General features: G+C 43.4%; 1 protein-coding gene across 2 annotated transcripts in view; it reads left to right on the forward strand.

Moving 5' to 3' along the window:
- LOC144754550 (rho guanine nucleotide exchange factor 16-like) overlaps positions 1 to 15,302 on the forward strand; it is a 292,302-nt gene that overhangs the window by 73,567 nt on the left and 203,433 nt on the right. For both annotated transcript variants that reach the window (XM_078642482.1, XM_078642481.1), the window contains exon 2: positions 12,512 to 13,095. In XM_078642482.1, coding sequence (XP_078498608.1) covers positions 12,532 to 13,095 — 564 coding nt within the window. In that variant the 5' untranslated portion in view covers positions 12,512 to 12,531. The remainder of the gene's footprint in view (positions 1 to 12,511; positions 13,096 to 15,302) is intronic.

The raw sequence follows: 15,302 nt of genomic DNA on the forward strand, positions 1-15,302 counted from the left end.
GATACTTGCTTGTCTCGACTTGTCACTTTTCGAAACTGCAATTTGCAGAAGCACAAAACTGTGTTTTTCATTCTTCTCTGGCAGTGGTAGCTTGACACGTTTGTTCCAACAGTCAATAAAGAATCACCAACCCTTCTTTGCTTTCAGTGGCCAAGGCCACGTCTGCAGTGAAATGGAACAAAACAACAGAGATGCCACGCTTGAATGCAGATTATTTTCAATGCCTGATGCAAACATGCCACTCACCCACTCGTTCCTTAGTGAGAATAGGAACAGTCTTGTACTGCTGGTGTAAATAACCAGAGATGGGTCCAGGACAAGGGGCTCAGCTGTGCTAAGTCAGTACAGAAAAGGGAAAATACGATATTCATACCAGTGAAACCCCTTGCGATGCAACCAAGAAAGGTGTTCATGCAAACGTGATCTACAGAAGGGGTTGATGTCGTCAATTCATGTCAGGGTAAGTACTGATTGGGTTGGCCCAAGAAGGAATGGAATGTGGGGAGCCTCCTCCTGAAGTGACCAAAACACAAATTTCATTAGCAATGTGACACACTGGAGAACCACAGTTGATCCAAGAGGAGAAATATGTGAGCACATTGGCCTCTGGACTGCCAAACAGTGAACAAAGACCCCCTCAACCGAGTATATGTGAACTCACCATTGGTCTGCGTGTGGAAGAGGTTAAGAGATTGGAAAGCATTTATTAAAAAACATGGAATCTCATAGTATTGAATCAAGGGAATGCTCAAGCAGGTGCAGTGAAGGCAAGGAAAGTGTGAGAGTCACATTTGTACCCTAATGCAGACGTTTTTATAATATTGTCTACGAATTTTCACTATTGTACAGGCAGGTGTAGGATGAGCTCAAGAGAGTGAAAGCGAGTGGCCTTCAGAAAATATCAAGCGATAGCATAGTTTCTACAAAACTAGCAACATTTTGAGATCCTTGCCTGGGTGCCAAGACTACTTCACGCATGGGCTTGGAGTTGGGCACTTCCAGTTAAGAGTTACCATGGACTGAAAAACATGGCAATTCTGGGTTACTTCAGTAAAGCAGCTCCCTGGGGTGATTCGTTTAATCTGACACCTACTCTTAGTAAAAGCAGAGTTGTAAACTGAAGTCCTAAGTATGAGATTGACTTGAACTTTCTGACTTCCATGGCAAGTGTCAAATCTGGTGTAAATTGTGTTTTCATTCCTAATTATACATGATGTGTTCCCAGATCTGTGAAAGTGACCTAATAAAGCTTCCTGCAGTATTATCACATTGTTGACGGACCAGTGTTCCTCCTCAACCATTGCACCGGGTGACTAATCTGGCCACTGGGTCAGTGTTTCGAATGTTCTATAATAAAGTCGTTTTGTTCTCTTCTGCAAAATTTGACATGTCTGAATTCAGAGGAGCTGGAAACTGAATTCCAGGGAATCCACCAGATTTCTGTCTTATTGTTGATTTGTGACTTTTGCGGTGTAAGACTATAGGTGCAGTGATTGAGTTAGCCTTCCTGTTGAGCTCTTGAAACTACTCATGGCCTGATATAAAAATGTTTCCACTAGTGGCTTCATAAGTATTAAACGGAGAGGTTTTTGGATCCCAGAGCCCTTGTTTTCAAAGGAGAGTATTCAGAGCTCGAGTCGGGGGTACATGCAGGTAGACGGCGTCCTACCACTATTTTCACCGGGTGTACACTGCCCCCCCTTGCTAAGAAGTTGGGCTGAATTTGTCCCAGTCTAATTTTATGACACCGAGAAACATTCAGCAGTACCTGCACTGATGACTACTTTCCAGCAAGCAACAACCTGCAGGCGGTGAATGGGGCTTATTTCGATTTCACCTGCACAGCTCTAGCAGTACTTGAGAAATCTATTGTTTTTAATATAAACTTAAAAGGTAAAAGGGACTTACATCCCGCCTCCGCAATTTCCTGGCTTTTCATTGGTTCCTGTGCGTGCCACTTACCTTTCCTTCATTTCTATTGGCTGAAGCATATTTTCCAGCATTTACAATGCTGTTCCTAGTAATCTTCTCTGATCAGTTTTCTGCCGCCGAAATGCTGTTAAAAATTTGCTTTGGTGAAACTATATTTTCATAAAGTTTTGCCTTTTACTCTTGAAGCATATTTATATAACAAATTATCACCCAGAGAAATTAAGTGATTTGCAAAGAATCACAGGATGTTGTGAGACTCGAACCGGGATCCCCAGCTCTCGAGTCAGAATATCTGGCCACTGCGCCACATCCTATCCACTCCTGTGTTATCTGTCCGAGAGCTCTTTGCTTCTTTCGAACGATGATTGATGAAAACGGCTCTTTAGTCATTAAATAGGCAAAACCGATGCATCACCAATGCTTGTTTTATTTCCCTCTCCAGTTGGGCCCAAGGCAAAGGGTTGATTTAAAGGCCATCAACTCTCCTTTTGTGCGAATACAATCCTGTCTGGGGAGCTATCTCCAGCTTTGCACGTAGGTGCTAGAGCAGTGGAAAGGAAACAAAGGCACACAGCTTATTAACACTTCACAAGCATTTAAGAGAAACTATGATTTATTAGCAAGCTTTGTTCAGTCTCTATACATAAATAAAGCATGCCCTGTAAGAATGTCAGCTTTTTCGGACTGTCAGTATTTAAATGAATAGCCATTTAAATACCCATATATTAAAAGTAATTGTTTTGCAGATGCCTCTTCCTTTGATGTCACATGCCATGATCACTTGCATACTGTCTTAGTTGTTAACCCCATTTTTTTTTGGTTTTGTTCTTGTGAATTCGAAAGTATGTGAGCCTAAAGAACAGTACATTCTGACCAATATATGAGCCACTGATCTTCATCATGGGTACAATAAGCAGTGTTCGGGGGGCGGGTGGATGCCAGGCTGGGATTGCCCCTCCTCCACTCCGCCAGACTGCGAAACAGAGACTCATTCTGCTGTGGTACAGCTGCTTCTGTCCTAGACCCTCTGTTTGCCAGCACTGCACAGAAGGAATTATGAGAGGGTCTCCTCTTTCTCAGCCCTCCATTTCCGGAGAAACAACTGTTCTCTGTGTAGGGTCAAGTGCCAACTTTCCTATCGCGTCTAGCTTCTGCCAGGAGGAACGTACTGAGAGAAGGGGGTCCCAGCGGAAGAAGGTATGAATTACAAATACAATGTTAAAGAATATAGTAACACAATTAGTTCGCATACATTGTTGTTTAATCACAATGTAGGTGTATCTTTAGATAGCATCAGTTTGCATTTATACAAAATATTTACAAGTGCCCCTGAGGAGGAAGGGAAGTGAGAAAGTGACGGGAAGTGTGGGTAAAATTGGTGACATAGAATACAGCTGAGCAGTCTGGCTCTATTGTGTGATTTAAGTCAAACACAGACAAAACGAACAATAAATCCAAACTCATGGACGTGATCACAACCAACTCCGGTTGTCAAAACACTCAAATATTCCTGGGTGATTTCAACCTCCACTGGAATGATCACAATGACGCAGTGGTAAATAGTCTCAAAAACTTCCTCAACGCTCTAGACCTCACCCAAATCTGCAACCGCCCCACGCATGACAAAGGTTCTATCCTTGATCTAATCATCTCCAAAGAGGAATTTACCCAACTTGGTTCAATCGAACCGTGTGACTGGTCTGACCACCACATTATCGCATTCTTCATCAACGAAAATGTTAAACTGAACCCTGCTCAATCCACCAAAATTAAGGTCTGGAAAAGAGGCCTGAAGAAACTCAACCCCAACTCATTACCTTCCCCCAGCTACAATCTTCTCCTACCCCCTACCGGTGCCTCAGACGTTCAGGCTCTCACCGACCACTACCTTACTCAATGACCTCAATAATCAATGAGGTCGCCCCCTTGCAACTTAAGAGAGTCTCCGCTAAGAACTCAAAACCATGGTACGATGGTATGCTTAACGAAGATAGACGAGCCATGAGACTGGCAGAACGCAACTGGAGATCAGCCCCCTCGGCTATGCACCTTAAAACACTCAAGAAAAAGAGAAACGCATACTTTAGGAAAATCAAGCGCAGGAAGGCAGATTTCTTTAGCCACCAGCTTGACCAAGCAAAAAAACGGCCTAAAAAGCTGTTTGAGTTAATCAAAACCCAATCCAAGGAACAACCTCAACAATCACATAGCACGACTAGCACGACTAGCACTCTACCGTCATGTGAAGAATTCTCTGCTTTCTTTAACCTAAAGACAGATAACATCAGGAACGATCTCCTCAATAATCTACGCCTTTACTCCAGCCCCTGCAACATAACACCCATTGAATCAAAAAACAATGCTACATGGTCGTCCTTTGACACCTACACAGAAGAAACTATAAGCAAAATGCTCAGTACCCTGAAACCCTCTAATCATCTCACAGATCCTCTTCCTGCAAACGCTGTAAAGGACTTCATCCCACTGCTTCTCCCGCTATGGACCAAAATTATTAACACCTCACTGCAACAAGGACTCATCCCCGACTCCCTCAAAGTGGGACAAGTTTCGCCCATACTTAAGAAACCCACAGCAGACCCTACGGACCTAAATAACTACAGTCCTATTTCAAATATTCCTACCCTGACCAAATTGCTGGAAAAATGTGTACACCTACAATTGACAAAACACATTGATCAGTTTGACCTCCTCAACTCACACCAATCAGGCTTCCGAGCAGGACACAGCACGGAAACAGCCATGACTCACATAATTGATGACGCAATTCAAATTTTAGATCAGAACGATACCTGCCTCCTCATCCTACTCGACCTCTCATCAGCCTTTGACACCGTCAAACACGAAAATTTACTAGAGCTGCTGCATGTCAGAATGGGTCTATCAAGGACTGTACTCAAGTGGTTTACCTCCTTTCTGCATAACCGGACCCAGAAATTCAAGATCAACAACACGATGTCCTCACCCGTTCCTGTCACACTAGGTGTCCCACAAGGATCCTCTTTATCCCCAACTTTGTTCAATTTAGCCATGGAGCCACTCACCACACTGCTGCAAGCATCTAATGTACAATTTCACATGTACGGAGACGACACCCAACTCTACCTCAAAATACAATCCCCTGAAGACATCAAACTACTCAACACAATGCTTAGGAGCACTCAGACATGGCTGGCCGAGAACCATCTCAAACTTAACGCTCTAAAAACGGAATTCCTTCTTATAGCACCTCCCGCTAAAATCCCTATCACCCAGGCTTGGCTTAAACACCTAACCGCACTCAACATCCAACCTACCATTGTGGACTAGGCGTAACCCTTGACGACAATCTCAATATGCAACATCATATCAGCAAGGCAACTAAAGGAGCTAACTTCCAAATCAATACTTTGAGGAAGCTTAAACCCTTCCTCCCAGCCAAGGACTTCCAAACCACAGTACAAGCCTAGTCATTCCCCGAATAGACTATGGAAGTGTTGCCCTCTGTGGTCTCCCCATATCAACAACCGCACCACTAAGAGCCTCTTTGAACGCCGCAGCGAGACTCATCACCAGATCAAAAAAGCGCTCGCACATTTCTCCTGACTTAAAATCCCTGAACTGGCTGCCTTACGAAGCTAGAATCCATCTGAAAATCGCCTGCATGACACACAAGGCCATACACCACAACTCGCCCAGCTACCTCACTCAGAAACTGACAATTTCAGGTGGTTCAAGAGCAACAAGAAGCACACAAAATCTCCTTCTGGAACCACAAAGATTCCAGAAGGAAAAAACGTATAAACGCTCCTTCTCAGGAATGGCACCCAGGATCTGGAATGCCCTCCCTCCAGAAACTAGACTTATCCCCTCCACTGCATCTTTCAAAAAAGAAGTAAAATCGATCCTCATGGCTAAATTCACCTGAACATATGCTATGGAACTCCTGAGACTCTTCATCTATCCTTCTACTACATGTCTGGACTGTTCTACTATGTACCTTTTACCTTATCTTACTTTGCTCTCCATTGATAACCCTCAGCTCCTCTGTGCACAAAATCATTTGTTAATCACTCGCTTGTTTTTCTTATACCAGCTATGTGTAAAGCGCTCTGATATCCGCAAGGATCTTGTTCGCGCTATATAAAACCTTAAAAATAAATAAAATAAATAAATAAATAAACAGTTCCGAAATATATCATGCTCCACTTGGTACAATAAATGGCAAGTTTTTTGGGGATGGAGCTGAAAGAAAACCAAAGCTGTCGACGTTTCGACCCCTAATGGAAGAGGCAGGTACTAATTGATCCCTTGCGGCAGGGTCTTCATCAGGGCGGGGGATGGGGCAAGGCACCTGATCAATAGATAACGAGTGCAAGTTTTAATATATGATAACAATCAAATTGTATTCACTGTAATTAAAAAACACACAAAGGAACGAACGACATACCCAATCTGTTGTGTATCTGAGAGAGGGATGGATGGCGAGTAATCTCGATGTGGGGAGACACAGGATCCTACAGAGTCGAAGAGAATACAAATAACGATTCTGCTTAAAGGACAAGGTCTAGATGTTCTTGGAACGCTAGTGAGTAATGGGAAAGGCACTTACTCGATACAGGAGAGAGTAAATCCTCGGTAAGAAGTTCAGTGGTGAAGGGCGATTAACAGTCCGCCCGTGGGTCGGACATCTTTCTGTCTGAGCCACTGTAGAGTCGATCCTTAGTGATCAGGACACCGTCTGTAAAAGGCGGATCAGGGTTAGATGATCGCTAAAATCACAGTGGGCAGAGTCAATACAACGGGTGAGCTAACGCTTACCAGAAGTAGAATGGAGCTAATCCTTCTAGTTACGAAGCGCGGTCAGCAATGGAGACCGGCTTCTTCCTGGTTGGTCTTTAACCATGGTTACCGGGGCACGTGATCGTAGTTGACGTGTTAACCGGGAACACAAAGATAGGACTATTCGAGAGTCAGTCAGAGCTGAAGGAATTACGAGTATATGCCATAACTATGGTGACCAGTGGACGTAATAATGTAATACGGACACAGAGTGGGAAACGCTAATCATGGTAGGTATTCCAAACCATCGTGAGAAATACATAATCCCAAAAATGCTTACAGTTATTACAACGGATACCTAAAATGTTCACATGTTCACAAAACAATGTTAAAATATACACATCCAAAAAAGGTAATGGAGACATATTTACAATTAGGATTTGTAGTTGCAATAGACAATATATATAAGGCAATTATTGGCAAATCAGAAATAATTCGCTTTAGAAGTCTAGTTGGTGAAAAGACCAAGAAGGGACTAAATGAGCAACTATGGGATTACTAATCCCCTATCTCAATGTGGCTAATTGTGAGAAAGAACTATCCTGTTCATTCAGGCCATTATGAATGGAGTCAAAATGAAACATCCATTTCAGCTCCCGGATATTGAGGATGTTAGAAATGTTACCACCCCGGGGCCCCAGGATGGCTTTCTCAAGAATGACCAATTTGAAACTGTCAGGTGAATGCTGAGCATATAAGAAGTGTTCTACCAATGGTGCGCCTTGTACTTTGCAGCATGTTGCAAAATTCTGGCTTTCGCTTTTTGCTGTGTTTGACCAATGTAAATCTGGTTGCAAGGACACACAATCGCATAAATGATGTTGGTTGTGTTACAGTTGGTGTGTGATTTCAAGGGTACTTTGTGTTGCTTATAAAGAAACTCATTGGTCTGTATCGTGGTATCACAGGCCTTGCATTGACCACATCTATGGTGACCTACAACGGGTGGAAGGTTCCACATAGTTAAAAGTGTTTGTTCTTCCCTTGCGTGCAGAAAAGAGTTCACCACATGGTCTCTTACATTTTTGTCTCTTTTGAAGGCATGTAGAGGAGTACTCTCCTGTCCTATCTCGTCCGAGATGAGTTTCCAGTGTTGGTTGATGGCACGTTTAATTTTGTTGCTTTTTGTGGAAAACGTGGTTACACATATGATTCTTTTTTCTTCTACGTCTGTATTCCCACGGGGGGTCAGTAGATGTTCTCGCGGGTTAAACCATGCACGTTTTCTTGCTCGTTTCACAATGCGTCTAGGGTAGCCACGTTGTATCAGGCGGTTGCACAGATCCAAAGATTCGTCCATGTAGTCTTCTTTGTTTGAGCAGTTCCTACGGATCCGTAGGAACTGCCCAAAGGGTAAGTTGTCCCGAAGGGCTCTGGGATGGTGGCTGGAGTACTGCAAAAGTGAATTCCTCTCTGCTGGTTTACGGAAAAGGGTTGTTTTTAGGTACCCTGATTCTTCAAAGATGGTAATATCTAGGAAGTCCACTTTCTTGGTGTCTGAATGCATGGTGAATTGTAAATGTGGTGATTGTTGGTTAAGCCATGAGCGGAAGGCTGCTAAATCATTTTGTTCGCCATTCTAAATCAGCAGTATATCATCAATATACCTCATCCAGAGACCCAAATGGTCTCTGAATGGGTTGAAGCTGTTCAGAATAACATTCTCCTCAAATGTAGACATGTAAATAATCGCTACATCGGGAGCAAATGTAGCCCCTATTGCTACTCCTTTGGTTTGTAGGAAAAATTGGTTTTTGAAGATGAAAAAGTTTTTGGTCATTGCTATCCTGAGGAGTGCAATATTGAATTCCGTGGGCACTGCTACAGGTCCTGGGCGTTTGTTCAGTGCTCTAGTCATAACTGAAAGGGCCTCCTCCTGGGGGATAGATGTATAGAGTGAAACCACATCACATGTGGCAAGGATCTGTTTGCTGCTGTCAAAATGTAAACCTTCCACGATATTGATGGTGTGTGTGGTATCTCGTAGATAAGTCTCGGTTGTCTCTGCAATGGGTTTCAAGAAGAAATCTATGTATTTTCCAAGTGGTTCCAACATGGAGCCACAGCCCGAGACTATGGGTCTTTCCGGGGGGTCTACCATGCTTTTGTGTACCTTGGGTAGCGTATAAATCGTAGGCAACCTGGGGTGCTTCTGGTTTAGATATTCAAATTCCTGTTCCGTGAGGAAACCCAGGAGGAAGACAGCACGTCTTGTAGTTTTGCTTTTCTTCTCATTCAAGAGAAACTAGGAAGAGAGCTTAACATTTCATAATCGTATAATGGGACTCAAAATAATGCTGCTTATTCATTTCTTAGCCTTGTGTAGAAAATTCCACACCTAGCACATTCAGTTCAAGGCTCTCTGCATAGCCTTCAGGTCTTTACACAGCTCTAGCCCAGCCTCTCTTGCACAACGTTTTCAATGCTACACTCCTATAGGACCTCTTCGGTCTTCTATTAGTGGAAATGTTGTTGTCCCTACATTTTAAAAAGCCAATTAGGGCGGGAGAAGATTCACAGCCTGTGCAGCTAGGTTCTGGAACCTGCTCCCCCTAGAACTTAAGAGCAAATGAAACCTATTAGAATTCAGGAAAAGTCTAAAACTTGGTTATTTAACAAGTAGATCCTATCTTACTGCTGTCTTCCTTTAAAGTCTCCTTAAGTCGGCTTAGCGCCTAGATACCCCTGGGTAATATTGCGCTTTAGAAAGGATATTTTCATTTCAGTTCATTCATTTTGATGGTGTGATAGTGCATTGTGACTTGTCGATTGCAGGAGGGAACGGAAGAGCTGTACGTTGATGGCATGGATTGTAAAAAGCATTGGCAAAGTCAATAGATCAAACTGATGAGACTTACTGGCTTTAGCAAAATGTTTTAGCCATGCTGTGCTGTGCAGAAGCATACCTGAAAAGTAAATAAAGAAATTGTACTGTTACTTTGGCTTTGTGTCATTTTGTAGGCTTGTGCCAGTACAGATGCACTCTCCTACAAAATGTGGCGAGCATTTTTTTTTATTTGCCAATGAGTGATGGATTAGTAAATAAGTTGTGTGAAATGTGTGTGTTTTTTTAAAAAACAAAAAACAAGGGAATGGGTTAGGTTGGGGAGAGAGTCAACACAGATGGAGGGGAGGGAGTGTGGGACAGAATGATGCTGGACAAATGACAGAGAACAATGGGAAAGCAAACAGACAGCGAAGGTGGGGGGGTTGGGAGGCACATAGACCACGGGGAGGCACACAGATCATGGGCAGGCACAAAGACAACGGGAAGGCACACAGACCACGGAGGCCTGACGATGGAGACACAAATTGACAATGGAGAGTGGGTGGGTGCAGATGGGGAAGCACATGGACAGAGGAGGGCAGGGAAAGTGAGGCACATGAACATCGGTTTTGGAGTTGGTAAGTATGAAAAGCAATGGAAGCTTATGGGGTGGGGAGGAAGCAAGAATGGGAGATGAGGGAGGGGAGGGATAGAGGAGAAATTCACAAGCAAGAAAGAGGAACACAAAGTACACTAGTAAGACAGCTGAAAAACATATGCACTCTTGTAGAGCTCTTCCCAAAAAGAAAAGTAGCGTCTGAATAGGGAGCAGTGGAAGGATACGAGTAATGAGTCCGTGCTCCAGGGGGCAGTACAAACACCAGACGAGAAAAGAAAGCCCAGGGAAGATGACAAATATGAATCAATCAAATGAGAGTGACAATAAAGCCAACCAATTGTAGACAATGAGTGAGCTCTAAGCCCACTGCTAGCTAACAACATGGCTTACAACAGCAGCGCATTTGATGTCTTGGCGAGACCTAAAAATGATCAGTGTTTTTCAGATCAAGGGATGCTAGGGCAAGACAGAGCGCGACTCTAGGAGGAAGTAGGCTGCCTTCTTCCCCTTCCCCTCCGAGTCTGCAGTCACACCCCTCACATACCATCACCCCTTTCAGAATCCTTTATCCACTGGTCAGCAGCTTAAGCTCAAATTGGAGGAAAGAATGGATGGGGGATTATCATTTCCTCAAGTGCTTGTCTTCTGGAAGATGTGAAGGAAGTGACCCGATTAGGGCCACCTGGGTCACTCGAGACCACCTCTCCGCCTTCTGTACAAATGAAGAGTCGGTCAAACAGTAAAGAATACAAACCAAAGTTATTTATTAGTAATACACTCGAGCTGAGTCCAATCTGACCAGCCTCTTTAGAATGCGGTAGCGGGACTAACTCCTGCCCTCACGGTTACACAAAATATACATTTCCAACATCTCTAAAGACCCACCCAGACTGGAATTTTCCAGCCTGGGCACTGATGAGACAGAGGAGGTACAGTATGACAAGCTACCATCTTGAGAACGGGTACATGCTATCTTAGTTTCACAGTTACTCTGCCCGTCTCTCTGAGAGTAGGAGCAGGGCTACCTAGGACGAAAGGCATGCAAAAACAGAACAGTCTATTCATTAGATAAGGAGAAACAATCAATGTTGTTTTCTGCTGAGGCAAACATTATGGGACAGAAGCTTACTTTCGATTATAGTACAAAATAGCGGCTGAATTCAAAATGGTGCTGCAAATGCTAACTTAACTTGCACAATGCGATAAGGAGTCGGCTGGACATATTCTCAGTCCAACAGATGAGAAGCATCAGGACGAGGTGCTGAAGGCTTGCCCTTAGGGGTTGACAGTCAGTCACCTGCTAGACTGGACCTGAAGTGATCATGTGTTCAGTCTCACTTGCAGCTCTGGTAAGATCCTGGTTTCTTCTCATTTGATGACTCTGGCATGTGTTTCAGATGCGTTTGGTAGACGTATCACTACAACATTTCTGGGCCTATAATAAGATGGAATATTTTCAGAACACTGGCCTTGTGTTTAACTGAGTGCTGGTACAACACAGAGATAGACTTGTTTCATGATAAATACGCACTATGCAAAATCATGTGATGGCATGACCAGCTTTTTGAATATTGCACATTGCATATATACCTTCTGATGGACTTAACCCATCTCAACCTCATCATAAGTGGACATCCACACTCTTCAAAATCCTGTTTTCCATCAAAACAAGTCTTTGGGAATGAAGGCAATTGCTATTCTACGTTGACTAGTGATCAATTCTGTATTGTTGCTATGTTTTGTGCACTACTGCTCTGTTTTGTGTATTGTTGCATGTGTTATGTCAACAGCTACATAAATGTGCATAGATTTATAAGTAGCGAAGTATAAAATGTGGAATAGTTTTTGTTGTAGTTTTTTTTTTTTTAAAGATTATCTAAATTGGATGTTCCCTTGTAGCCAATGTTGACTAATGTGACACCAAATCAAAAGATGTTTGTGGTCAACACTCACACATCCAATATCATTCCTCTCACGGGTACCCACCTTCATGGGTTAACGATCCCAAAACGCAGAATAACAAAATATTTCTGTTAATGGTGCGAGAGGCACTCCGACATTTTAAAAATGAATGGTTCATATTATCTGTTTAGTTAATAATTCCATATCAATCACATCACAGTGGCGTGCCGAAGACTCTTTGTCACCCCATTGTGATGTTCAGAATTGAAAACTATATTTTAAATCTGCTCTGCCCTGTGCATGCCTGTGCAGAAGATGTGTACACTTGTATTATTGATGTATGTTTTTTTTGCAGCTCTGGATGAACACTCACAACACTGTATCTCTTGTATAATGCTGGGGCATCTGTTTTGTAGAGCGCTACTTTATCTATGTCATTGTGCTTCTTTTAGGTCCATTGCAAGTTTCTAAAATGTCGAACAGACATTCTGATTCCTCCCTTGCGGATGATTCCTCGTTTCTTCTGGACCGCAAGTTTTGCTCAGAGCTGCAGCTGAACACCAATGCCAGCCAACCTTCCAGTCCTAAGACCGTGGAGTCTGTGACCAATGCCGCCTTCGGTCCGGACTCCGTAGTGACTACCAGCAATGGTCGCCGAATCGTCCTCAGCACAGAGAGCCCTGCAGCCCTCAAAGTGGGCACCCAACAGCTCATCCCCAAAGGCTTGGCCGTGGCCACTAAAACCAAGGTGCAGCGACACCACACCTTCCAGGTGGCCACGTTGACTAAAGACCTAGCCCGGAATGACCCAAAGCGGATCTCCGCACCCAACATTTCCCTGGATGACCTTGATGATGAAGAGGATATTGGGGGGACGCTACAACGGAACCTGCGGAACCAGTCTTATAGGGCGGCCATGAAGGGTTTTAAGGACAGCGATGAAGCCGATCAAATGAAACCGATCTCGTTCTCTACCTTAAAGCCTGTAATGGAGGACCCATCGGCACAACCTCCCCGCAGCCCCCTGAGATCCAAGGTAAGACCATTCACAATTCTGTTTTCTTTTCTACCAGCTGTCCTGTTTTCTGCCATCTGTTCCAATCATGTTCACCCTCCTCAGGACTATTGCTTCTCTGCAATCTTCGTTGAACTCATTGGCAATATCATAGCTATGGGGAGTGTTCTGCTTTAGTGCTGTGGTGTCCCGCTTCCGTATCAGGAAGAGACTGCCTCCCTGGTGGAAGGTAGCAAGAATTCTACGATTTTGGCGAGTTCCCTGGCATTCTCTGTTCAAATGGGTCGCCAGGCGTTTTTGCTGCACCAGTTTCTGTCTACTCTGTCCAGCAGCCGAGGTCCTTTGAAAGTCTTCCTTGAGGTTTAGGCGAAAATTCAGGCGGACTCCTAAACTCCAGACAATTATATGTAAATCATAAGGTGCCCCGCTTGCATGAATGCCTCTACTCCATCGTGTAGTAAACCCTCACCCTATATCGCCTCCTTGTGGCTGAGTGCGAGAGTAGAAGTGCTGCCCGAGATAAAATCACGCGTTTTTCGCTCGGTGCTCACTTGGTGCAAGTGTCACAGTTGTGTGTTGTTTCTTAATCTCAAAATCCCACTCAGTCGTACACATTGACTTTCTCCCCCCTTTCCCTCTTTCCCACACCCCTACTCCTTGAAATTCTTGCTCAGCGACTACAATCACAATTATGCTACTCTTGTGCTGTCACAATTACTTACTATAATACTACCACTCACGTCCTTTTCTCCCTCCCTGTAATACTGACCCCCCTCCACCTCCCTTCCTCTCTCTCTTTTATATCTGGCCAACAGCCCTCCTTTGCCTCAAACAGAAGCAACACGTCTTTCTTGTATGGCCAACGTGGTGCCTGCCTGAGGGGTACCACGTGGGCAACCATCTTGTTTTGCCTTGGGCTACAAGCAATCCCACAGGCAGCGTGGCCTAGCGCTTGGGACACCTCTATCTCTAGGTTGCACACAACAACTATACGTTTCTGTGATAAAGAGATAATTTAGTGTCAGGTGATTGATGACCAAATAAGAAACCACGAGACAGGCACTTATTGCCATTACTGTTGGCAGTATCGGCAAAGGTGTCAAAGAGTGAATGGGTATGGCGTCTGAACTACTCTGGATGGGTCTCTGCAGAGTAGCAGTGAGAAGAGGCAGGGTGTCAAACATTCCTATGCCTCTGTGTGTGATCAGTGTGCACCTTATGTTCGAGGCCACAGGGGTTATGGAGCAGTTGAGAACTAACGGACACTAGGGTTTACTCAGACAAAATGAAAAGAAGAAATAGTATGTGACATATTATGTGGTTAAACGCCAATTATGGATGTCATTCTGTGCCGTTTTGCATAGCTATTTCAACTTTTTTACGCAGGAGCCAAATGCTTTAGAATATGCATGGGTTAATTAAAATTACATAGATTTAATAAGCAGATTTTTTTCAAAATGGTATTAACTTTAGTCAATCACCTCATTGTAACATGTTTTACACATACTGTTTTATTATGGGAGGTAGAAACGACTTGATAAAACAGTGCTCTTTCGAGAAGGTGCAAGAACTCTGTTTAACAACAGTTCATTTTCTGTATTTTGTTGTACAAAATTTTGTGTAAAACATTTTACACTGAGGAAAAAAAACGCTCTTCACTAGACATTTCTTCTAATAAACTGAGACTGTATTTTATTTTTTAGATCCCAGTTATGTTTTGTCTTTAACAAAACACCTCCTTAGGTTACATACTTTAGTGTCTCAAACTAGAAGACGTTTAAGACTTAAGAAGTCACGCCTGAAAAAGTGATGTAAATGTTCAGATTCCTAATGCCCTTTTTGAGATAATTGTTGCTTTTCGAACAGTGTCCATGATGTAAACTTGAATAGGGGATGCCTTGTGAAGTGAAATATTCTTTGGATTTTTATGAAGAAAAAAATCATTCTTAACACTGGTTTGCGTTTAACTATGTTAAGTTTTTTGCTGCTGCAGGAGATAAAAGCCCTTCTGCTAGTCCATCCTATCATTTAAGGATACTGAGAGCGCCCTCCTCACTTTTGTAAGCCCGAATAGAGCAAACGACAGCAAGAAGTTGTCGATTTAACCTTTGCAGCGAGTCTGGTGTTTGGTTTTTCCCTTGTGCAACTTTTTAATAATTGTTAATTCAGATAGACACTTTTGTAGCGCAATCTTCAATTTATGCAGATGGATTATGTGGCAAGTGTGG

This window comes from Lissotriton helveticus, chromosome 5_1 (genome assembly GCF_964261635.1).
Source record: "Lissotriton helveticus chromosome 5_1, aLisHel1.1, whole genome shotgun sequence".
Taxonomy (NCBI): domain Eukaryota; kingdom Metazoa; phylum Chordata; class Amphibia; order Caudata; family Salamandridae; genus Lissotriton; species Lissotriton helveticus.